The 25,182-nt window shown below is 43.6% G+C and overlaps 1 protein-coding gene across 2 annotated transcripts in view; it reads left to right on the top strand.

Moving 5' to 3' along the window:
• MFN2 (mitofusin 2) overlaps positions 1 to 25,182 on the top strand; it is a 169,864-nt gene that overhangs the window by 24,028 nt on the left and 120,654 nt on the right. For both annotated transcript variants that reach the window (XM_086921284.1, XM_086921286.1), the window contains exon 2: positions 24,587 to 24,765. In XM_086921284.1, coding sequence (XP_086777410.1) covers positions 24,591 to 24,765 — 175 coding nt within the window. In that variant the 5' untranslated portion in view covers positions 24,587 to 24,590. The remainder of the gene's footprint in view (positions 1 to 24,586; positions 24,766 to 25,182) is intronic.

The raw sequence follows: 25,182 nt of genomic DNA, 5'->3' as shown, positions 1-25,182 counted from the left end.
TCGCCAAGAATGTTCCAGCGGTCACTTGAACGTGAAATTGAGGATGAAGGCGAAGATGTAACCATAAGCAGTAAAGAAATAAGTTCAAAAGACTTAAATGGAACAATGACCCAACTGCTGGAGAATATGGGTGTGGACTGCTCTTTTGGTATAGGAAATGATCTATTTCACTCGCCACTGAATGGGCTTGAGGTTACTGGAACCTCGAGTACTTCCATGCTTGAGGTTATGTGGATCCTCCAAAAAACCCTGCAAGGCTTGCTAGAGGTCTCTGTATTAAATAATGATCTTTTAAAATCTCAAGGGGAGCAGTCTAAAGCAATTTTGGGTGAGCTGACTCAAATTAGAGGATTAATGCCGGCTTTAGTTAGACCGATCGAGGGAGATCAGGAGGGGCTAGGTAGCAAAGAGGAGGAGGAAGCTGGGTCAAGGGCTCCTACTTTAAAGAAAGAGGAACCATCTGTATATATATCCAGGCAGCCAATGATTGTGAAGAAATGGGGTGAAAGGAGACATTATATAAGTGGATTCCCGAGGTCAAGGGTAGGGGAGGTCGCCTGCATAAAAAGACGTTCTAGAAGAGGGAAAGGAGAAAAGTTGGAACAAGAAGCTAAAGAGAGGGAACATTTGCAAAGACCAAAGGAGAATAAGGTAAAGCCCCTAGTGGAACGTGAAGACCATTGGAAAAGATCAGAAAGACCAAACACCAGTAAAAGTGGTCTGGCACTTACAATGAGCTAGATGGAGGGGAAAGAGGGGAAAAGTACAGAAATGAGGACAATGACATAAGCGAGATCTGAAAATCCTAGATGCAGCAAGACCCTCTAGAAAAAGATAAGGGAGATTATATAATAAAGAGAAGGGAACTTCGTCTAAAAGGGAATACCTATGGTACCTATGGTGTAAGGCAAGAATGTACTCCCGATCTATGGGTTTTCCTAGAACCTGATAGTAATGGCAAATGCGGGAAAAAAGTTAGAAAACTAAACCCATTAAATCGATCTCAACTTCTATTCTCTATGGCAAAATGTGCAAGTCTCAGGAGTATTGGCACAGAGGACCTTAAAGAAGTAGGGTGTGTTACAAATAGCACAGGGGGTGATGTGACCAAGGTCCTTTTTTTACTCTGCCTGGGTGAAAGATGCGGTGGAAAAAGCGAAAACTGAGCTGCAAAAGGAGGGGATCATAGTGGTAAGAAAGGAGAAAATACAGGGCCAGTATTTCCTGACAAACCATGCTGGCCTAGGGTTACGGCATATAAGGATAATTAACTCAAATTGGAATAAAAAGGAGGATCTTGCAATAACTATAATGGATAGCGAATTTGCAAGATGTGAAAAAGATTTATTTGCCGGAAATAGGTTTAACGCCCTAGCATTCCCAGAATTTAGGGAGTATGACGAGGAGGGTTTTCTGAGTGAAATCGACTAGGAGCATGGGTCGTCACACAGCCTATCAGTCCTATCATGGAATATAAATGGCTACAAGAAAATATCGGCACAGATTGAGTTTGATAAAATTATAAAGAGTAATGACATTGTGTGCCTACAGGAGACGGTTGTGTGACGATACCCTAGAAACTTTACTTACAGAAGGATTTGTCCAAAACTCCAAAGCAGCATAGAAAAATGACCCGGGGAGGCAATCTGGGGGTCAACTAACGCTGTTCTCTTCACAGATAGTTAGGAAGATTGAAAAGTTAAAACTACTTTGTGAGTGGGCATTAGGCTACAGGGTTCTATTGCAGAAGGTAGATCCCTGTTACAATGGAATATGTATCATAAATGTATATATACAGAAGGGAAGGGAAGGGATCACAAATATAAGGTGAACTTGGGAAAATTGAAAGAAGATTTAGAGTCCGTTAGTGTAAAGCATCAGAAGGATATAGTATTGGTGGTAGGTGATTTAAATCATAGATTAGATCCCCGAAGGGTGGATAGTTGGTATAAAGAACTTTTAGAATTTTATAACATTGAAGTGGCCATCTTTCCAAGAGTGAGATCTCACCACAGGACGAGACTTTTACTCAGTTGATGGGGTCACTGGGCATGGTATGTGCAAATGGGAGACTGCAGCTAGATCGGCCAGCAACTCTGTCCAATAGATTGTGTTTTGCCAGGCCTGGTGCTTCGATCTAATTAAAAACTTTGAGGTGGTCAAAATGACAGGCAGTGACCATTTTCCATTGAGGGTAGAACTACACATACCAGGAAGTAAAAATAGAGAAAAGGCTCTGCAAGTACATGTGGACTATCCAAAACGGTTAACAAGTTGTATAACAGATGAATATATTGAAAAGTTAAAGCTAATCCAGCAGACCATCTCAACTGAAGAAATTCAAACTAAAGTTGGAATTTCTTGGTTTGAATCTACCATAGGTAAGCTGGCGGACTCCCTAAAGAAGAAATTTAAGGCAAAAAAGTCAGGGCTGGGGAGCCATAGTGCTAATAAAAATAGGAAGACCTGATTTGACGAAGATTGCAGGGTAGACAAGGCACAGATAAGACAGAAGGAGAGAAGATTGCCTGGGGGAAATCTATGGGAAATGGCCGACCAAGAAGGGCCAAGGATCCAAGACTGGCCACAGGTGAGGGATGACATAAAGGAATACTTTTCCCCAAGATATATAAAAAAATTATAGGAAGCTTGAACCTTACCCGTGCTGCAGGCCCAGACAGCCTTCTGGCAGTTATAATAAAAACGAGACCAGAATGGTGGGCTGAGCTTTTTGCAAAGATGTTCCAAGTAATCTTGGAATCGGAAATTGTACCAGAAAGTTGGAAGGGTGCAATTATAAGGCCAATACATAAAAAGGGTGATCATAAAATACCGAAAAATTATAGGTTGATAAATCTCCTAGATATAGGGGAAAAAGTCTTTGCAAAAGCCATACTGGATCTACTAAAAGACTGGGCAGAGGAAAATCAGATTATCCCCCCCGGAATAGGGGGGGTTTAAAGCTGGCCATTCCACAATTGACCATTGCTTTGCTCTTTGGGCCATTGCACGGAAGTCGACGGAAACACAGGGACGTTTAATTTGTTGTTTTGTAGACTTCCGTGCAGCCTTCGATCTGGTGGACCGGGAGCTGTTGTGGGAGGCCCTAATTAGATATGGAATCCCAAATGACCTGCTACGTCTGATCCAAATGCTCCATACTAAAAACTGGGCCCAGATAATTTCAGATATAGATGGTAGCTTATCTGGGAAAATAGAGAATGGAAATGGGCTGCGGCAGGGATGTGTATTGGCTCCCCTGCTGTCTTCCTTGCTCTTAGCAGATTTGCCAGTGACCTTGGGGAAAGCCATTAGGGCAAGCCCGAAACAAAATGGTAAGTATATTGTATGCTTACTTTATGCCGACGATCTGGTGATTATGGACCAGACCAAAGTTGACCTGCAAAGGAAACTGAATATTTTTAAAGATTATTGTTCCAGGAAAAAACTTGTGATTAATATGGACAAGACCAAAACCTTGAGCTTTGGCCGGTGGAAAACTGGGTTCTCGTGGTGGATAGATACAGAGAAAGGGGAATCGGTTACTGCAATCTTATTTGAAAAATAAGTAGTCTTAGCTTGTAGGACCGCTATTTTGTTTTCTTTAAGCAGGGTTGTGAAGCGCAGTTTCATGTCTGGGGCGTAACTGCGTCGCCACTGGCGCTCGGCCTGCCTAAGGCCCAGCTTCAGGGCTTTGAGGTCCTCAGTGAACCACTTTTGGGCGTCATGCAGGCATTTGAGCTTAATCTGTCTGAGTGGAGCCACGATGTCGCTGGCTGACTCCAGCCAGTGTGTGAGGGCAGAAGCTTGGGTGTCGATGGAGCCCAGATTAGAGGGGGTGGAGCTTCTAAGTAGGATGACAAATTTACTGAGATCGGCCTTATTCCAATTCCGGGCCGAGAGGTTGCCTTCCAAAGGTCTGCTAAGGCCGGGAGTAGCCATAAGAGAAAAGGAGATTATGAAATGGTCTGACCATAGGCAAGGTAAGATGAGAGGGGCAGATATGTCCAGGTTGGAGGTCCAAACCTGGTCCAAAATGTGACCCTTAATGTGGGTGGCTGATTTTATGTGTGACAGACAGTTCATACTAGATAGGAGATCAGTAAATGAGACCGAGCAAGCATTCTCCTTTACATCAGAGGGCCAATAATTAAAGTCGCCTAAGACTAAGATTTTAGAATTATTAATGATAAGTTGGGAAAGCATGTCCCCAAACATCATAAATTAGGCATAGACTGGGGGGGGGGGGGGCGGTAGACTAGGCCACAGATAGGGGGTAACTGAGGATTCCAGTCTCAGCACAAGATAGTCGACCGAGGGGATGCCGACTGAGGTCAGGGTGGAGAACCGGATGGAATTTTTAATAATCGCTCCTGCCCCGCCTACCGGAAGCTCTGTTTGCCTGGAGGATGTAGTAGCCAGCGGGGATTGCAGCAGGTATGTCGGGGGCAGATTCCTCATTAAGCCATGTCTCCGTTAACAGCAGTATATCCGGTTTCTCAGAGTCTAACAAAGCAAAGATTTCCAGCTGGTGTTTTACCAGTGAGTGTGTGTTAAGATAGGTCACTGTGAGATTGGGGTATGGAGTCCTTTTGTTAGATGGAGGGTTGATAGTTGAAGGGGGGGGCTGAGGGCAAAGAGGTTACTATCTCAGGAAATGTGTCTCTAACACAGAGGAACTCCAGTGACTCAAAGTCGCGGGGGGTAGGCCCATGGGGATGCAGTCGGATCAGATCTGTAGAAGTGTATTGAATGAAACCGGCAGGGGGGCATGCCTTGATGACTGAAATGACCCATTTAGATATTGTCGTTGCTATTGGGAAATTTATGCAAAGAGTAAAGATATATTTTTTTACTTTTTAATGAGTTTTAGCAATAGTATACCCGAATTTTAGGAAAGAGTGGATTTTAACACTGAATATGTTTTTAATATGTATTTTAGCGTGTTTAATGAAATGTTCCTTTAGATGTATTTTTACTAAGATATGTATTGTTGTGGACCAATTGTCCGAATAAACGTGAAATAAATTTAAAAAAAATTAAAAAGCGCAGTTTTGAGACGAAAATGTGGGTATTTTCAGAACTCATAAGCTGGTGTTTAAAAAAAATGGTTGAGTGTTCAAAATGCATTTAAAGCTATTATTTGAATGATAAATCATGTGGTTTTGGAGAGACCTATTACTCGTGTAATTACCTTTGGGTGCTTCTCGGATTACAGCTATGGCTGTTATGTATTACCCATGTAGAGACATTAAAAATTGATCATTCTTTTTTAGGTCTCGCCTAGGCAGCGCTTGCGCTGTCTCTTCGAGACATGCTGTATTCAGGTATGGACTTTAAGCTCCACTAATTTTCTGCCCACTTTTTCTATTAGCTCCTCTTCCTGTCCTTTGTTAATAAAGGCTTTTGATTTGTCAATAGGAGTAGTAGTCCCTCCTTAGTACCTCCCTGTCTTCTGTTCTTACCTCCCATAAGGACAGCCCCACTTACATGTGTCCCTACACTCTAGCTTTCATTAACAGTCAGGACGCACTATTTAATTAATTCAAGTCTTGCTGAAGCAGGCATGACAAAGCGCACAGCAATGGCGCCCTTCTTGTGTGTATTTGCAGCAGTGCGCAATACACGCTTTCACTTTAACAATGTCTGCTGCTTATTTGAAATACAGCCCACACAGCAATCGTGGGACTCTGCTTATTTGTATTTGCAGCGTGCCATTCGAGCTTTCACTATAAGAACAGCTGCCACCTAACACTGCACGTTTCTCGCAAGTGCTGTATGGGGCTGCAGCTGTTCTTAAAATGAAAGCGCGCAAGGGCTGCTGCAAATAATAACAACAGGAACCATTGCCAAAGATGGCGGGGGAGCGCAAAACAATGGAACAGAGGCTTCTGCCATGTCGGTTGCTTATTTGTTTTATAATGGCTGCCACCACACACAGCACCTGCGGAATGCCGTCTTTGGCAGTGGCGGCTGCTTGTTTGAATTTGCAGTGTGCCTTGTGCGCTTGCACTTTAACATTACCTGCCTGTCCTGCACACTGTGTGGGATGGAAGCTTTTCTTTAAAGTTGAAGTGCGCATGGCGCGCTGCAAATACAAACAAGGGAACAAGGGGGAAATGGAGAAATCTCCTGCCGTTAACAAGATGCGGAGTAAAACTCCCAAGTACACAGATGAATGGTCTTCCTGGATGATAACACCTCTAGACTAGCGTCCCGGCCAATCAATGCTCTGCCAGACAATGGCAGCTGTATTATCTCTTCTGAAAGGGGAGCGGACAATAGAGGACAGGCTGTGCAAATGATTTAAAATGAACCTAGACTGATAATTAATACCACCAAAAAAAAAAACCACACACCCTGCAAACAGCCTCCTCTAGCAGGCGCTTTCCATTTGTTTGATAATTAAAACAACATATAATGCACTCGTGTTTGTGTGTTTCCCTCTCCTAATTTCATAATAATACTAAACAGAATTTATTTTCAACTAAACTTTGGAGAGCAGTGTATTTGTCTTGTGGCTCGGGGTGTCAAGTTAAATAAATAATATAATTATTTTGACTGCTTGTGTTTGCTTCAGATGGATAATCAACAGATTGTGCATTTCTGTACCCCAAAACAAAGTATAATTATCATGCCCCCTTCTATTAGAGTAAAGAATTCAAGTTCCAAAATAAACAAGGCAGGATTTCGTTTAGTTTGAAAGCTATGTGACTCTCTGGTCCAGATGTGTGAACAATACGAGCTAGAAAAAAACACTACTCTGCTTGCTCTGCTATTGTTAGGGCTTTCTCTAGGGTTGGAGAGTGTACGTTTCTGTGGCCCCAATCACATTTCTCCAATCCGTATTGCTTTAAAAAAAATTTTAAATAATCATGTTCCATGTGACCATCCGCCCCTTCCCCAATTATTGACTCCCAAGTTAAGGATAAAATAGAATCACCAAAATGAGTGGAAGAATTCTCTTCAGCTCCAAATCATACCAGATTCCACTGGAAATGTGCATCTTGCTTCAACTCTGTAAACACTGTATTGATCAACGACCCCCTCCCTTATTTTCTACCCAGCCCTAAAAACAGCAGCAAAGGCGGATTTTCATCATGGGGTAAACAAGCATTTGCAATGCAATAGGTCTCAGATTTGAGAGAGTTTGCTCTATTGGCATTTTAAATGACTGTCACACTTTGTACTTCTAGTAGTTGCTCACCAGAAGCAAGACTGGCAGTAACTGCACTTTTTTTTTACTGCCAGCCTTGCTTCTGGTAAGGAAGGACAATGTGCATGTTGACAGACCGCTTGCAGCATTTCAAAACACAAATGAAAGGCATTGTCATTTACAATGCCAATAGCTCAAACTCTCGCAAATGCGAGACCTATTGCATTGCAAATACTTGTTAAATTTACTGCTGACAACTCTGTGGATGCACTAACTGGATCACTGCTGATGATTCTGGATTGGGTGGTCACATTTACATCACCAATATAAGTAGCTCGGGGTGATTTTCATTGAACATATGTAGCTGTTATAAAAGAAAAGGATAGACTGTGGGAGACCAGAATTAAGTTTTGCCTCTTTAAATCGGTGCAGGGTTGACACTGGATGCCCTCCAGGTTGGAGCGCGCACTGTTCGCATTACACTCTCCCCGTTGTGACGTTCCACATGTACTCTTGACTGTCCAGAACTTTGGGGACTATTGCCAGAGGTGCAGGCAACTCTGAGGTGTACTATCCCACTTTCTTTTCTGCTCTCCCGCTGTGTTCCTACATGAGTTTACAAAGATGTTCCAAAATGTCTTGCATGAGCATCGTCTCCTCGCCATGACCTTGATGTCAGTGAAGCTGATGGAAATGTTTAGAATAGCATCCTATGAGTTGCTCATTTATTCGCTCAACGATAAACTGGACGTCTGTCTGCAGACATGGGCCCAGTTCCTCACTGATGATGCGTGATTGAGCAGGGGACCTTCGCCTGAGAGTGTCCTGGGACTTAGGCTGTGCCCATGGCGGGCGTTGTTGTTACTGTTCCTCTGGGGCCCTTGATCTTCCCCCACACCTTCCTGGCTGTTTCTTCCCTTGTTACCCTTTCAGTTGGCACCTTTGATTAGGAATATCGAGATCTCAGACTGCAGGTTTTTCAATTGCGCTGCCTGCTAATATTGACACCTCCCCCCTGACTACTGTACTGTGTTGCTGGGCTAAGCCTATGTTCTGTACTGTTTGTGTTGAACATCTAAAATGCAAAAACAAACAAAAAAAGAGCAATAAATAGATATTTGCAAGAATTACTAAACATTAGCAAAGGGACCTACAATTGTAGCGCATACTGAGTAGACTTTTACCAAATGCAAAATATCAGACTGTCTTATTCTCTCCCTGCAGAACACTGTCTACAGCATAAACTGGTACAGTCATTGGTCGGAGTGTGTTAGCTTTTTACCAGCTCACGTTTAAATGGCCCATGTGGGGTAATGACACGTGAAGTGAACCCATGTGGGGTGATGACACGTGAAGTGAGTGCGCAAAGTAAAGGCAATGGTGTAGCCCTCTTTAAATGTAACACAGCTGTTTCTCCTTCATTGTGTATAAATATGTTAAGAAGTGAAGTGGTCAATCAAACGATAGAAAGTCTATTCCATGCAATGGATTTAAAGTATTTGGAGTGTTTGTGATCAAAGTGTTAATCACATTTTACCAGCTTTTTTTAAATAGAACGCGTGGATGAACTCACAAAGTTAAAGTCAGTAGTGTCAATGGTGTGTGGCAGCTGCGCTAAAAGAGTTCAAAGAAAACATTTTTAGTATTAAAATATGTAATTTAATTTAACATTAGGATATTTCTTCCAGACACTGAATATAATGAATATATAGTTGGTACCTCACTCTCATATCTATTAATCAACTAATTTTTTCTCCATTCAAAAGTCGGGTTGATTCATTGAGTGCATTCGTCCTATCTAAAACGATAATATGGCCATCTTGGAATGGTGTCGCATAACTTGACCAGATATTGTAGCAACAATACCGATCCAAGGTATGCATATCTTAACATAATATGGTGTTTCCTTACAAACCTGTTCATTGATTATAATTGCTGACAGTGTTATCAAAACACTAACAAATGGCATGTCAAACAGTATGAACGCTAATGTGCTACAGCCATTGTGCCATTATGCAAAGTGACACTTGTGGATGAGACCTGCATTCAAAACATGTGCATACAGGAATCATACTCACCGTTCAGTGGAATGTGTATCTAGATGTATGAATTAGCTAGGAAAGGGTTTTTTCAAAAAAGGGGCGCACTGCTAGAAGATTTTGCAAAATAGTATCAGTTAATTCACTCTTGGATGTGAGGTGCAAAAAGGGGCTGAGAGGAAAGCTCTATAACCCTCCAAGTAGTGTCAATCTGTGTTGGCACTGCGTATAGAAGAAACTATAATACCCCTGCACACTCTAAAACGTTTAAACAGTCAGGTTAGTGTTGACTTAAAAGAGCAAGGACAAAGCCTATAAGCTAAACAGAAATAATGAATGTCTTTTCAAGTCTTTCGCTGATGGGTGGTGTCTTTTAATGTTCATAACAAGAAAACCAGCCGACACGTGTTTCGTCACTTGTGGGATAATCTTCCCGCGACTCCTCAGGGCTATTGACGATGTGGACAAATCGTGGAAGTCGCTCTGTCCGACAGGGCCCTGGACTAGTAGACTGAGGTAAAGTAGTTTTGGTCAATCTTGCCAGCGGTGCTATCGTGCCAAAGTAATAAGCGGGTGGACCTTTGGGACACTCTGGGATGTGTCGAGTAGTAGTAGTAATGTCAAGTTTTAAATAGCGTGTAGACAGTTCTGTCCCACAGAGCGTTACTGGAAAAGGTCCTAGACGTAACGAATTTAAGCTTGAGAACTGGAAGTGCACATTAGGGTCAGTAAGCCAAACATTGCGAAATACTTAGTGAGAATCTTATTATTGTTCGACGGGTGCGTCTGTGTCAGTGAGTCGCTGTGTGTCGCGGTAGTGTATCTAGATGTATGACCAGCGCTTCAAAATAAACACTCTTCCTGCGTAAATAATTCAGAAATAAAACATACATAACATCGTTTTAATCAAATGCTCCAATGTAAATATTAATTAATCATGTAAAAAAATGATATTACAGCCAGGCTGATTACAAACAACATATAATTTCTGTTCTGCCATTCAGCCCTTTGGGTTGTAAAGTGCTGAGAGAGTTTTTTTTTAAAATAAATCTTTTTATTAAGAAACATCGGCATATAAGCAATCATCAAATCAGCTTAGAATCAAAACAAGCATGACAATTAAAGGCAATATTTCTTCACATTATACACAGTATGGACTTTTCAAGGAGGAAGCAAATCATCCAGTTCAATGCTCTGTGGGGGAGTGCAAATGTCTCCACAATATGAGTTCCATGGTGACCATATGCGGGACCACTTTTTAGGACAACCTCGGGCAGTATACACTGTCTTTTCTCTGAACATACACCAGTCCATACTCGTCTCCCATGCCTCCAGTGTGGGGGGGAAAGGGGGGGGGCGTTGCTGCTCCCCAGGCCTGAGCAATGTTTCTTTTGGCAAGCATGTATCCCAAAGGAGCCCATTGTGTATGATGGGTGTTAAGGTCAGTCGGTTCCCATATGTTCAGCGAGCATCTGCGTGCTTCAGGGTAAATGGCAACATTGAGGATTGCTCTCATCACAGCATGCACCTCCCTCCAGTATGCTTGAATGATAGTGCATCCCCATATAATGTGCATAAAGGGGCCGAGTTGGCTGCATCTTCTGCTACAGTGCCCTGTTTCGCTCTCCCCATCTGCATCAACTGGGGGCCGGTCATATATATCTTATGCATGACTTTAAGCTGTACTAGACTTAGTCGAGCTGGAATGGCCACTACCCGAGGCGAAGATATCGCCTCCTGCCACTCCACATCATACATCTCTGTGCCATCTGCCACCCATTTCTGTCGCAATTCTGAGAGAGGATCCTCCATGTTACGTATTAATTTATTATATATTAATGAGATGAATAAATCAATGGGGAGGGACTAGGGATTTGGAAGGTCTGTTTCGTTCCCCAGGGAAAGTACGAGGTTTATCAAATAGAGAAACAGACACTTGTAACACTAGGCCATTGGTCATGTAAAATTAGAGTGACCTCAAAAACCCAATGCACATGTGAGTCTTGCGGTATATATGGTTCATCCGCCCCGCATATGGGTTGATGGCAGTTATCATCGGTCACTCTAAATTAGTGATGTTGCCAGCCTCAACCTGAGGCACCTCTGGCATATAGTGCAGTGTCCAGAGAAGCAGAAAAAATAGGAAAAAAGTGTGTCAAAAAGGAAAAGGAATAACCAATACAGTGGGTTTAAAAACTGAAAAATCACCCTAAGTGATTTTATTTTATGGTGTGATTATTCAGATAGTTAAAAAGGTCTAGTACTACTAGGTTGATCGGGTAACTAGATCATAGTAGTTGAAAAACATTTATTACACAAAACGTCGACATGTTTCTGCTCTGTCGGCCCGCAGGGGTCTATAGAGCATTCGTCAGGACTAACTACAAAGGTAGACAAACAATGTTCGAATTACTCACACCTCTTTGTGTAGTATTGTAATTATACCCTGTACACTTTGTAGGGTTGAAAATTCCTCCGTTTTCTGAAAAGAGAAGGGAGAAAACAACGAGAAAGGCACACTCATTTTATCACTCAATCCTATATTTAGGCTGGTACATCAAGTAGAATAACATTTTTATTCGGGAATATACATCTAAAATAAGGAGGGTTTAGAAATTGGTTCGAGCTTATCGCGCTGTGATGTGGAAAAAAGTGCACACATTGCGAGCACCTTCGGCATGGAAGGAATTAAAAGTGCGCGTTGGCCTCATCTGAATCGAGCAGAGCGAATCAGATATGTTGCAGAAAGGTAGCTACTACAAGCGCGTGTGGGAGCAACCTCTAGAAAGGGGCCTCTTAGTTAAAGATAGTGCGAGTTAAGTTAGACGCAGCGCAATAGCGTACCTTATTAACAGGGAATACTTGCTGGCGTCGGGGGGCCCTCGGGACTCAGAGCTGTATTTAGAAAAAATATCGAATTTAATCAGTATTCCGTCGGTCACCTTACCGCAATTCAGTCGGCGATGCTGCACAACTCCGCCATTACCCGCGTGCACTGGTGCTCAAGTCTTGTGCTGACTCTGCCCCCGGAAGTTAGTGAATCCGGAAGGGTAGGCGTTTTAAAAGGCATTTTGCGCTCACGTGTTGATGTAGGTGGATGATTTTTTGTAAACAAAAAACTTTATTACTCGCAACAAGAGGAATTTTGCAACACGAGGGATTTTGTGATTAAAAACGGCAGTCTCTTGTATTATCGTTTGTACCGATTCGCTGGGCTCACATTTTCGCTAGCGTGAATAAGTATAATGGTTTGCATAAACAAGGAGTTTGACGAGTGTTGTTTAAAAAGCTCGACAGTCTCTTGCAATTGTAAGTGGTACTTCGTTTAGTAATACAGTACACAGGAATTGGGAATTTTATCATTTGGAGAATTGATGCCAAGGAATAGAATCATTAAGGCCATTTTCATAAGTTCTGAGGCGTTCCACCCACCTCTGTTCCTTTTCGAATAAAATTCGTTCGCATCTCTGGGATTTGTCGCTTAACATTTCAATCACTGACCAGTGGATGTCATCGCAGGAATGGCCTGCTTGCACAAAATGATTACACAGTTTGGTGGTATTCTTCTTTAGTCTTATATTGCTGCGATGTTCGCCAATCCTTGTTTTTATTTTTCGACATGTCATCCCAATATAACGTTTTTCACAGGGGCAAGTCACTGTGTAGATGACATGGGTCGAATTACAGTTCGTGTGTTGACGTTGTTGCCACACCAAAGTGTCCGAAAGCTGTAGTGTTTTTGTAGCAGTTGTAGTTTTGCATGCTACGCACGAACCACACGGGTAGTGTCCAGTTACTGGTGACATCGTTACATCCCTGGGCAGACTCACTTGTGGTTTTTTCGGTGGTGGTCGGGTATGAACCAACACGTCCTTGATGTTTTTAGATCTCTTGTTGGCAAACCTCGGTCTGGGCCAGTTGAATTGTCCGGTGTGAAGGATATGCCAATTTTTGGTAACCAGTTTCTTTACTGCATAAGATGCCTGGCTGAATGTTGTCACACAGGTGGTTAGGTCCGGTATTGTTTCTTTCTCAAATGTTTGAAGGAGGCATTCTCTTGGTTGATTTGTGGCCCTTTTTTTGCAGAGTTTGATAGTTCTCTCTGTATAGTTTCTTTGTCTCAGTCTTTCACATAATTCATTCGCTTGAAGTCTGTAATCTGAGTTGTTGCTACAGTTCCTCTTCAAACGAAGGAACTGGCTGTAGGGAAGGTTGTCCCTTAGTGGTTTGGGATGGAAGCTTTCATAGGACAGAATGCTGTTCTTGGCCGTGGGTTTTCTGTATGTTTTGGTGTGTAACTCATTATCCTTTACGAAAATGGTTATATCAAGGAAATCAAGGCTACTGTTGGTGGCTGTGTGTGTAAATTTAAGCCATGGGTCTCGGCTGTTGAGCCAGTTCATGAAAGTCTCTAGGTCCGATTTCGTGTCCCAAATCAAAATGATATCATCAATGTATCTCTTCCAGTATAAAATACTGGAAGAGAAGGTGTTATTTACATTGATGATGTTTAGTTCTTCAAAGTGACTCACATAGAGCCCAGCCACCGAGGGAGCGAAGGCACTCCCCATGGAAGTTCCATGGATTTGAAGATACATATCGTCTCCAAAAGCGAAGAAGTTTTCTTTGAGTGCTAACTTACAGCACTCTAGGATGAAATGTCTTGGTGTTTTAAAATCCCAGTTTGTCGTGAATAGAACGTCTTCTAATACTTGCATGGTGTCATTTTGTGGCAGGCTTGTGAAGAGGGCTTCAACATCTAGGCCCACAAGAAGCATAGTTTGTGGGTTGAAAGGTTTCTTGTCTATTTGTACCAGGAGGTCTCTGGTGTCCTTTAAGTATGCCGGTGTTTGTTGGACAATAGGCTTCAAGAATTCGTCAGCAAATTTGGAGAGTGGTTCCAATATCGAACCGATGCCCGAAACTATCGGACGTCCTGGCGGTGGACTTCTATTTTTATGGGTTTTTGGCAAAGAATAAAAATAGGGGGTAGTGGGTTCCTTTGCCATCAAATAGTCAGCCTCTTTCGGGGTGATCCAGCCTCTCGTCTCAGCTTCATTGACCATAATTGCAATGGTGTTCCTTAGTCTCTCAGTGGGATCTGAGTCTATCTTCAGATAAAACCTTGTGTCAGATAACAGAGCTAAGCACTGTGCGTCATATCCTTCCTTGCTTAGAATAACAGTTCCACCCCCCTTGTCTGCTGGCTTGATCACTATTTTTTCATTAGCTTTTAGTGCTTCTAGGGCCAAGCGTTCATTTTTACTGAGGTTTTGGTAGGGTTTTTTATATTGTAGTTTGTCTACTCCATTTAGGAGTGCCTGCTCGAACGTCTGTAGTTCTGGATGTACAGTTGAGGCTGGTGGATTAAAAGTGGATTTATTCCTCAGTTTAGTGTCTCCTTGTTCTGTCGTGCCCATGTTGGAATTATGATTAGAGAAAAAAGCCTTCAATTTCAATGTCCTGCAAAATTCAGCTAATTCACTCTTCAATTTAAAAGTGTCAAGCCGGGGGGTGGGAACAAAACCCAATCCCTTGTTAAGGATTTCGATCTGTTCCTGTGGTAGATCCAAACCCGATAGGTTGATTACGAGGGATTGGTCTTGCTGGTAGAGGGGTGCGATGCTGCCATGCTGCGTGTTTGTACATTCCTCTGTTGGTCTTGCCATCTGAGGGATTTTTTCTTGCCTCTTGGCTGGTTTTGGCCTCTTGATAAAAAATGAGGTTCTTGTTGACTGGTGTGCTGATTGTGCCCCATTTGCTGTTCACCCAAGTTTGGCATTTGTTGCATGCCCTGATTGTATGGGTCCATCCAGCCGCCATAAGGTGTAACAAACGGCTGGTAATAAGGCATGTTGTACCCATGAAAAAATGGTCTCTGCCATCTATTTCCTCTCCTTGGGCGGTTTTGTCTGAAATTGTTCCTGCCTCTCTTGGGGAAATAACCATCTGTACTATTGAAGGAATTATTAGAGGAATTGTTAGATTCATTGTCGGATCCTGTATCTTGGGGTGAATACTCCTCCACGGTATAGGGGTGCATCTTTTCTTGGTTAAATTTCTTTAAATCTTTGCCAAGTTTATTAAGTTTGCTTTGTGTGAGGAATTCTCGAGATTCTTCCAATTCCTTGTTGATTTCATCTAGCCTTTGTTTGTATACTGCAGGGTTGATGCCTTTCTTGAGCTCTTTTTCACAATCCTCTATTTCTTTCAAGAGTTTATCTGATAGTCTTTTCGCAGTTTTTACAATTAGTACCAGATAATCAAGAGTACACTTCCACGAAATTGAGGACCAATCTCGTCGGAAGGCCAGGTCACTTAAAAAAATACGTGGGGCATTATTGACCCAGAGACCTCTTGGGGCTGCTTTTACTCTAAGATATTCGGTCATTATGATTCCGTGTATAGATGTTCTCATTTCTTCTCTTTTTTTCTCCGTCAATTTGTCCCAGTCATCTGCCTGTGCTAAAGCTTCCGTGAGTTCTGTGTTCTGTAAGAGTGATTGGCCTGCCAAGATTTCATCTATATCACTCGCATCAAAGCTCAAACCAAGGTTGCCCTCCATTTAGAGTTTCGGAGTAATATCTATATATTCAGGAATGTATATATAGAATATATTGTCCCGCTGCTGTGCGCAGCTTAAATATCAATAAATCAATGGGGAGGGACTAGGGATTTGGAAGGTCTGTTTCGTTCCCCAGGGAAAGTACGAGGTTTATCAAATAGAGAAACAGACACTTGTAACACTAGGCCATTGGTCATGTAAAATTAGAGTGACCTCAAAAACCCAATGCACATGTGAGTCTTGCGGTATATATGGTTCATCCGCCCCGCATATGGGTTGATGGCAGTTATCATCGGTCACTCTAAATTAGTGATGTTGCCAGCCTCAACCTGAGGCACCTCTGGCATATAGTGCAGTGTCCAGAGAAGCAGAAAAAATAGGAAAAAAGTGTGTCAAAAAGGAAAAGGAATAACCAATACAGTGGGTTTAAAAACTGAAAAATCACCCTAAGTGATTTTATTTTATGGTGTGATTATTCAGATAGTTAAAAAGGTCTAGTACTACTAGGTTGATCGGGTAACTAGATCATAGTAGTTGAAAAACATTTATTACACAAAACGTCGACATGTTTCTGCTCTGTCGGCCCGCAGGGGTCTATAGAGCATTCGTCAGGACTAACTACAAAGGTAGACAAACAATGTTCGAATTACTCACACCTCTTTGTGTAGTATTGTAATTATACCCTGTACACTTTGTAGGGTTGAAAATTCCTCCGTTTTCTGAAAAGAGAAGGGAGAAAACAACGAGAAAGGCACACTCATTTTATCACTCAATCCTATATTTAGGCTGGTACATCAAGTAGAATAACATTTTTATTCGGGAATATACATCTAAAATAAGGAGGGTTTAGAAATTGGTTCGAGCTTATCGCGCTGTGATGTGGAAAAAAGTGCACACATTGCGAGCACCTTCGGCATGGAAGGAATTAAAAGTGCGCGTTGGCCTCATCTGAATCGAGCAGAGCGAATCAGATATGTTGCAGAAAGGTAGCTACTACAAGCGCGTGTGGGAGCAACCTCTAGAAAGGGGCCTCTTAGTTAAAGATAGTGCGAGTTAAGTTAGACGCAGCGCAATAGCGTACCTTATTAACAGGGAATACTTGCTGGCGTCGGGGGGCCCTCGGGACTCAGAGCTGTATTTAGAAAAAATATCGAATTTAATCAGTATTCCGTCGGTCACCTTACCGCAATTCAGTCGGCGATGCTGCACAACTCCGCCATTACCCGCGTGCACTGGTGCTCAAGTCTTGTGCTGACTCTGCCCCCGGAAGTTAGTGAATCCGGAAGGGTAGGCGTTTTAAAAGGCATTTTGCGCTCACGTGTTGATGTAGGTGGATGATTTTTTGTAAACAAAAAACTTTATTACTCGCAACAAGAGGAATTTTGCAACACGAGGGATTTTGTGATTAAAAACGGCAGTCTCTTGTATTATCGTTTGTACCGATTCGCTGGGCTCACATTTTCGCTAGCGTGAATAAGTATAATGGTTTGCATAAACAAGGAGTTTGACGAGTGTTGTTTAAAAAGCTCGACAGTCTCTTGCAATTGTAAGTGGTACTTCGTTTAGTAATACAGTACACAGGAATTGGGAATTTTATCATTTGGAGAATTGATGCCAAGGAATAGAATCATTAAGGCCATTTTCATAAGTTCTGAGGCGTTCCACCCACCTCTGTTCCTTTTCGAATAAAATTCGTTCGCATCTCTGGGATTTGTCGCTTAACATTTCAATCACTGACCAGTGGATGTCATCGCAGGAATGGCCTGCTTGCACAAAATGATTACACAGTTTGGTGGTATTCTTCTTTAGTCTTATATTGCTGCGATGTTCGCCAATCCTTGTTTTTATTTTTCGACATGTCATCCCAATATAACGTTTTTCACAGGGGCAAGTCACTGTGTAGATGACATGGGTCGAATTACAGTTCGTGTGTTGACGTTGTTGCCACACCAAAGTGTCCGAAAGCTGTAGTGTTTTTGTAGCAGTTGTAGTTTTGCATGCTACGCACGAACCACACGGGTAGTGTCCAGTTACTGGTGACATCGTTACATCCCTGGGCAGACTCACTTGTGGTTTTTTCGGTGGTGGTCGGGTATGAACCAACACGTCCTTGATGTTTTTAGATCTCTTGTTGGCAAACCTCGGTCTGGGCCAGTTGAATTGTCCGGTGTGAAGGATATGCCAATTTTTGGTAACCAGTTTCTTTACTGCATAAGATGCCTGGCTGAATGTTGTCACACAGGTGGTTAGGTCCGGTATTGTTTCTTTCTCAAATGTTTGAAGGAGGCATTCTCTTGGTTGATTTGTGGCCCTTTTTTTGCAGAGTTTGATAGTTCTCTCTGTATAGTTTCTTTGTCTCAGTCTTTCACATAATTCATTCGCTTGAAGTCTGTAATCTGAGTTGTTGCTACAGTTCCTCTTCAAACGAAGGAACTGGCTGTAGGGAAGGTTGTCCCTTAGTGGTTTGGGATGGAAGCTTTCATAGGACAGAATGCTGTTCTTGGCCGTGGGTTTTCTGTATGTTTTGGTGTGTAACTCATTATCCTTTACGAAAATGGTTATATCAAGGAAATCAAGGCTACTGTTGGTGGCTGTGTGTGTAAATTTAAGCCATGGGTCTCGGCTGTTGAGCCAGTTCATGAAAGTCTCTAGGTCCGATTTCGTGTCCCAAATCAAAATGATATCATCAATGTATCTCTTCCAGTATAAAATACTGGAAGAGAAGGTGTTATTTACATTGATGATGTTTAGTTCTTCAAAGTGACTCACATAGAGCCCAGCCACCGAGGGAGCGAAGGCACTCCCCATGGAAGTTCCATGGATTTGAAGATACATATCGTCTCCAAAAGCGAAGAAGTTTTCTTTGAGTGCTAACTTACAGCACTCTAGGATGAAATGTCTTGGTGTTTTAAAATCCCAGTTTGTCGTGAATAGAACGTCTTCTAATACTTGCATGGTGTCATTTTGTGGCAGGCTTGTGAAGAGGGCTTCAACATCTAGGCCCACAAGAAGCATAGTTTGTGGGTTGAAAGGTTTCTTGTCTATTTGTACCAGGAGGTCTCTGGTGTCCTTTAAGTATGCCGGTGTTTGTTGGACAATAGGCTTCAAGAATTCGTCAGCAAATTTGGAGAGTGGTTCCAATATCGAACCGATGCCCGAAACTATCGGACGTCCTGGCGGTGGACTTCTATTTTTATGGGTTTTTGGCAAAGAATAAAAATAGGGGGTAGTGGGTTCCTTTGCCATCAAATAGTCAGCCTCTTTCGGGGTGATCCAGCCTCTCGTCTCAGCTTCATTGACCATAATTGCAATGGTGTTCCTTAGTCTCTCAGTGGGATCTGAGTCTATCTTCAGATAAAACCTTGTGTCAGATAACAGAGCTAAGCACTGTGCGTCATATCCTTCCTTGCTTAGAATAACAGTTCCACCCCCCTTGTCTGCTGGCTTGATCACTATTTTTTCATTAGCTTTTAGTGCTTCTAGGGCCAAGCGTTCATTTTTACTGAGGTTTTGGTAGGGTTTTTTATATTGTAGTTTGTCTACTCCATTTAGGAGTGCCTGCTCGAACGTCTGTAGTTCTGGATGTACAGTTGAGGCTGGTGGATTAAAAGTGGATTTATTCCTCAGTTTAGTGTCTCCTTGTTCTGTCGTGCCCATGTTGGAATTATGATTAGAGAAAAAAGCCTTCAATTTCAATGTCCTGCAAAATTCAGCTAATTCACTCTTCAATTTAAAAGTGTCAAGCCGGGGGGTGGGAACAAAACCCAATCCCTTGTTAAGGATTTCGATCTGTTCCTGTGGTAGATCCAAACCCGATAGGTTGATTACGAGGGATTGGTCTTGCTGGTAGAGGGGTGCGATGCTGCCATGCTGCGTGTTTGTACATTCCTCTGTTGGTCTTGCCATCTGAGGGATTTTTTCTTGCCTCTTGGCTGGTTTTGGCCTCTTGATAAAAAATGAGGTTCTTGTTGACTGGTGTGCTGATTGTGCCCCATTTGCTGTTCACCCAAGTTTGGCATTTGTTGCATGCCCTGATTGTATGGGTCCATCCAGCCGCCATAAGGTGTAACAAACGGCTGGTAATAAGGCATGTTGTACCCATGAAAAAATGGTCTCTGCCATCTATTTCCTCTCCTTGGGCGGTTTTGTCTGAAATTGTTCCTGCCTCTCTTGGGGAAATAACCATCTGTACTATTGAAGGAATTATTAGAGGAATTGTTAGATTCATTGTCGGATCCTGTATCTTGGGGTGAATACTCCTCCACGGTATAGGGGTGCATCTTTTCTTGGTTAAATTTCTTTAAATCTTTGCCAAGTTTATTAAGTTTGCTTTGTGTGAGGAATTCTCGAGATTCTTCCAATTCCTTGTTGATTTCATCTAGCCTTTGTTTGTATACTGCAGGGTTAATTCCTTCCATGCCGAAGGTGCTCGCAATGTGTGCACTTTTTTCCACATCACAGCGCGATAAGCTCGAACCTATTTCTAAACCCTCCTTATTTTAGATGTATATTCCCGAATAAAAATGTTATTCTACTTGATGTACCAGCCTAAATATAGGATTGAGTGATAAAATGAGTGTGCCTTTCTCGTTGTTTTCTCCCTTCTCTTTTCAGAAAACGGAGGAATTTTCAACCCTACAAAGTGTACAGGGTATAATTACAATACTACACAAAGAGGTGTGAGTAATTCGAACATTGTTTGTCTACCTTTGTAGTTAGTCCTGACGAATGCTCTATAGACCCCTGCGGGCCGACAGAGCAGAAACATGTCGACGTTTTGTGTAATAAATGTTTTTCAACTACTATGATCTAGTTACCCGATCAACCTAGTAGTACTAGACCTTTTTAACTATCTGAATAATCACACCATAAAATAAAATCACTTAGGGTGATTTTTCAGTTTTTAAACCCACTGTATTGGTTATTCCTTTTCCTTTTTGACACACTTTTTTCCTATTTTTTCTGCTTCTCTGGACACTGCACTATATGCCAGAGGTGCCTCAGGTTGAGGCTGGCAACATCACTAATTTAGAGTGACCGATGATAACTGCCATCAACCCATATGCGGGGCGGATGAACCATATATACCGCAAGACTCACATGTGCATTGGGTTTTTGAGGTCACTCTAATTTTACATGACCAATGGCCTAGTGTTACAAGTGTCTGTTTCTCTATTTGATAAACCTCATATTAATGAGATGGTCTTATCAGGGATGTGGCCATCCAGTATTCTATCCTCCAATGGGGATGATTCTGGAAGGGACGTGCCCCTTGGGGTGAGGGAATGTAGTGCACGGCTAACCTGTCTGTAACGGAAAAGCTCAGTGTCAGCTAGGTCGTGTTGACACTGGAGAGTGGCAAAAGGTTTCACTCCTCTCCCGTCCCATATATCTTTAATTTGTGAGAAGCCAATTAAGTCCCACTTATCAAATCCCTTAGATGTCCATATATTACCTAGTTGTGCAGAGTCCCCTGGGGGGTGTCTAGTGTCCGTTTACGTTTCCATCCGAGGGACCTATTTGCAGCGTTCCATACCCTGATTGAGTGACTAGTGGGGCCTGTCAGTCTAGACTTGTTGGGTTTCGAATAAAGTGATCTATTATAATTTCCTCCTGGGAGAAGCCACTTATCCATCTGGTAGCCAGGGTCACCAAGGCCACCGTATGTGCAATGATTAATAGCTGAGTGCTGAGACATTTAATCCATGTATCTCACTTTGAAGAAACATTTTGATCATGTCTGTATTCGATGGATTGAACGTTCTCCAATACTTGAAATTGCACTTGTTTAATATATTTATTTTTATTGAAGAGTACTGCCACACTGGACTGCAACTTCTGATGTTACTCTAATGGTCTGAAATTCTTACTTAAATATTGCATTCAGTTTTGCCCACGTACAGCAGTCCATACAGGCATTTTCTTATTGCTGATTGCATTGTGTTTCAAGGGTATTCTGTGTCCTTTAGGAGGTTAAACAACATTGTTACCTCCCCCGCCGCTGCTGGAGCAAAATCACCGAAGACCAACTACATGCAAACCTCGCTCTCAGCCCACCCACCGAACCCTCCAACACAGACGACGCTGCCCACAGCCTCAGACGCTGGATCGAGGACTGCGCCAACACCCTCGCCCCGCTGAAGAAACCCCCTCCCTACAGAGACACCAGCAAGAGGGCCAGCTGGTTCACCCCAGAACTCCTAGCCTCCAAGCAAGCCTGCTGGAAACTAGAGACGAAATGGCACAGTGAACAAACTCCGGACAGCCACGCAGCACACAAGGACGCCATTCGCAACCACCACCACCTCATCAGGGCGGCCAAGAGGACCTCCTTCAAAGACCGCCTAGACAAAAACGCACACAATAGCAAGGAGCTCTTCAACCCCAGCTCCACATCAGACATCCCGCCGTTGCAAGCCCTGTGCGACTCCCTCTCCACCTTCTTCCACCGCAAGATAGCAGACATCCATGACAGCTTCAACACCCAGACAGCCCCAACAGACAGCAACACAACAGACCCTCCGCACACCATCGACCACGACCCGACCCCATGCTAGCCTGGGCCAGCGTGAGCATCGATGACACCATCAAGACCATGCCCACAATTCACTCCGGCTCTCCGTCAGACCCATTCCCGCACCACGTCTTCAACAGAGCAAGCAGCTCCATCGCACCTCACCTGCGCAACTTCATCAATCTCTCCCTCGAGACTGCGACTTTCCCAGAGATCTGGAAACACACAGAGATCAACGCCCTACTCAAAAAACCTAAGGCAGACCCAAGAGACCTCAAGAACTTCCGGCCCATCTCTCTGCTCCCCTTCCCGGCCAAGGTCATCAAGAAAACCGTCAACAGACAGCTAACCCGATACCTCGAAGAAAACAGAATCCTGGACCCTTGCGTCAGGGTTCCGCAGCAACCACAGCACCGAGACTGCCCTCATCCCCGCCACCGACGACAACAGGACCCTGCTGGACAACAGCGAGACTGCAGCACTCATCCTCCTAGACCTCTCTGCCGCCTTCGGCACCGTCTGCCACCACACAATATGCGCACGCCTCAGAGCCGCAGGGATCCGAGACAAAGCCCTGGAATGTACCACCTCCTTCCTCTCCGGTAGAACCCAGAGCGTCCGCCTCCCTCATTCTGTTCCAAAGCCTCCAAGATAATCTGCGGCGTACCCCAGGGATCCTCCCTCAGCCCGACGCTGTTCAACACTTACATGGCCCCGGTCGCACATGTAGCCCGACAGCACAACCTCAACATAATCTCCTACACCGACGACACTCAACTAATCCTCTCCCTCACCAAGGACCCCATCACCGCCAAAGCCAACCTCCACTAAGGCGACTGGATGAAGACCAGCCGCCTGAAGCTGAACTTTGACATAACAGAGGTCCTCATCCTCGGCTCCAACCTTTCAGCCTGGGATGACTCCTGGTGGCCGAATGCACTGGGGGCAGCCCCGACACCCACCGACCACGCACGCAACCTGGGAATCATCCTCGACTCAACTCTCTCAATGACCAAGCAAGTCAACGCCGTCTCCTCCTCCTGCTTCAACACCCTCCGCAAGATCTACAGGTGGATCCCGACATACAAGGACAGTCACTCAGGCCCTCGTCAGCAGCAGACTCGACTACGGAGACGCCCTCTACGCGGGAGCCCCGACCAAGCTCATCAAACGACTGCAACGCATCCAAAACGCCCCAGCACACTGATCCCTTACGTACCACGCCACGGCCACATCACCCCCCCACCTGAGAAAACCTGCAGTGGCTCCCCTCAACAAAAGGATTTTCTTCAAGATCCTCATCCACGAACACAAGGCACTCCACAAAACCGGCCCAGTCTAACTCAACAGACGACTTTCCTTCTACACCCCCAACCGCCAGCTCCGCCGACTTCGCACTCGCCACCGTCCTTCTCCCACCTCGCCAAGACATGGAACACCCTCCCACTGAGCCTATGACAGACCCAAGACCTGCTGACCTTCTGAAGGCTACTCAAGACCTGGCTGTTCGACCAGTAGCACCCCCCCCTCCCCATCAGGGCCTTGAGACCCTCGCGGGTATGTAGTGCGCTTTACAAGTGACTGGTTGATTGATTGATTGATTGATTGAAGCTAGACTGGCTAATGAGGGGTGATACCTCAAAACCAGTCCCAGGATGCTTATTTCCAGACCAGGGAGGAACTTGCCTGGCAGTTCAGGCTTGACTGTTCCCATATGGAGCAGGGTCAAGACTGATTTCCATTTGACTGGGTCCAAACTGGGGTGGCTTGGTGAGCAAAAAAACTGTGTATTAAACCCAGATCTCTGACGCGTAAATGTTTGATTTGTTCAGCATTCCGGCCATCATTTGTTCTTTTTTGCAGCTGTGCAAATGTGTGACAGCTTGGTGGCTTATGTGGATGCGATCAGGAACTTTTAAATGAGACAGATGGTCACAAAATTGTGGTGTGACCAGCTACCCCTTGTTATGAAATAAATAGAAATGACATAAGCCGAGCAACCAGGCAATTGTGGCAAAGACCAACAAGGGCACCCCCCTCATTTTGTGCCCAGTCTATGCTAACTTGTGGAAACCTGTATTTTAACAAATCTTACTTTCTGTGGATTCCAGAACTATAAAAAACTTGACTTGAAAGTGACAGATCAAAGTACTGAAGTTCTGTGATCGTCTAACTACGTTGTGGTTGTACTGACTATTTAGTATGTGTCTCTCTTATATAAGGCATCATTAGCTTCATAAAAGAAAATAATGATGAAGAGAATTGTGAGTGCATGGTTAAAGTTCTGATTCTGCATGTCCTTGTTCCCATAGCGCAATGTCCATGCTGTTCACCCGCTCCAGTCCTGTTGTTTCTGCTAAGAAGGACAAGAGACTCATGGCGGATGTTAATGCTTCTCCCTTGAAGCATTTTGTGACAGCCAAGAAGAAGATCAATGGTATCTTTGAGCAACTGGGAGCATACATTCAGGAGAGTGCCACCTTTCTGGAAGGTAACATTTTCACTTAAACCAAGAATTTCATCCTATCTATCAAAGCACTACATGTTCACCATGAAACAGCTAGTACCGTGACTGTGTTGTATTGTGTTAAAGAATTAGTCCACAGCAAAATTGTTAGTGTATTTTGCACAAATCTGCAATATCAGTTATGCTTGCACACATATCAATCAATCTATCAAGCGGTTTCATATAAATGAATAAAATGAAAAGAATATTCATATAGAGCGACTAATACCCAAGGGTGTCTAGGCGCTAACTCTAGAAAGAGACCACAGACGCGTTGACAGAGCAGCTAATCACCCGAGAGGGTATGCAAGTGCTTGAGGGTCATGATGGGTTAGGTGAATATGTCGAACAGCCAAGTCTTGAGTGCTCTCTGAAATTCCGGTAGAGAGTTAGAGGTCTGTA

Source organism: Lissotriton vulgaris, chromosome 5 (genome assembly GCF_964263255.1).
Source record: "Lissotriton vulgaris chromosome 5, aLisVul1.2, whole genome shotgun sequence".
In the NCBI taxonomy this organism is placed as follows: Eukaryota; Metazoa; Chordata; class Amphibia; order Caudata; family Salamandridae; genus Lissotriton; species Lissotriton vulgaris.
Note: the sequence above shows the minus strand (reverse complement) of the source record. Positions and strands in the feature narration are given on the sequence as shown.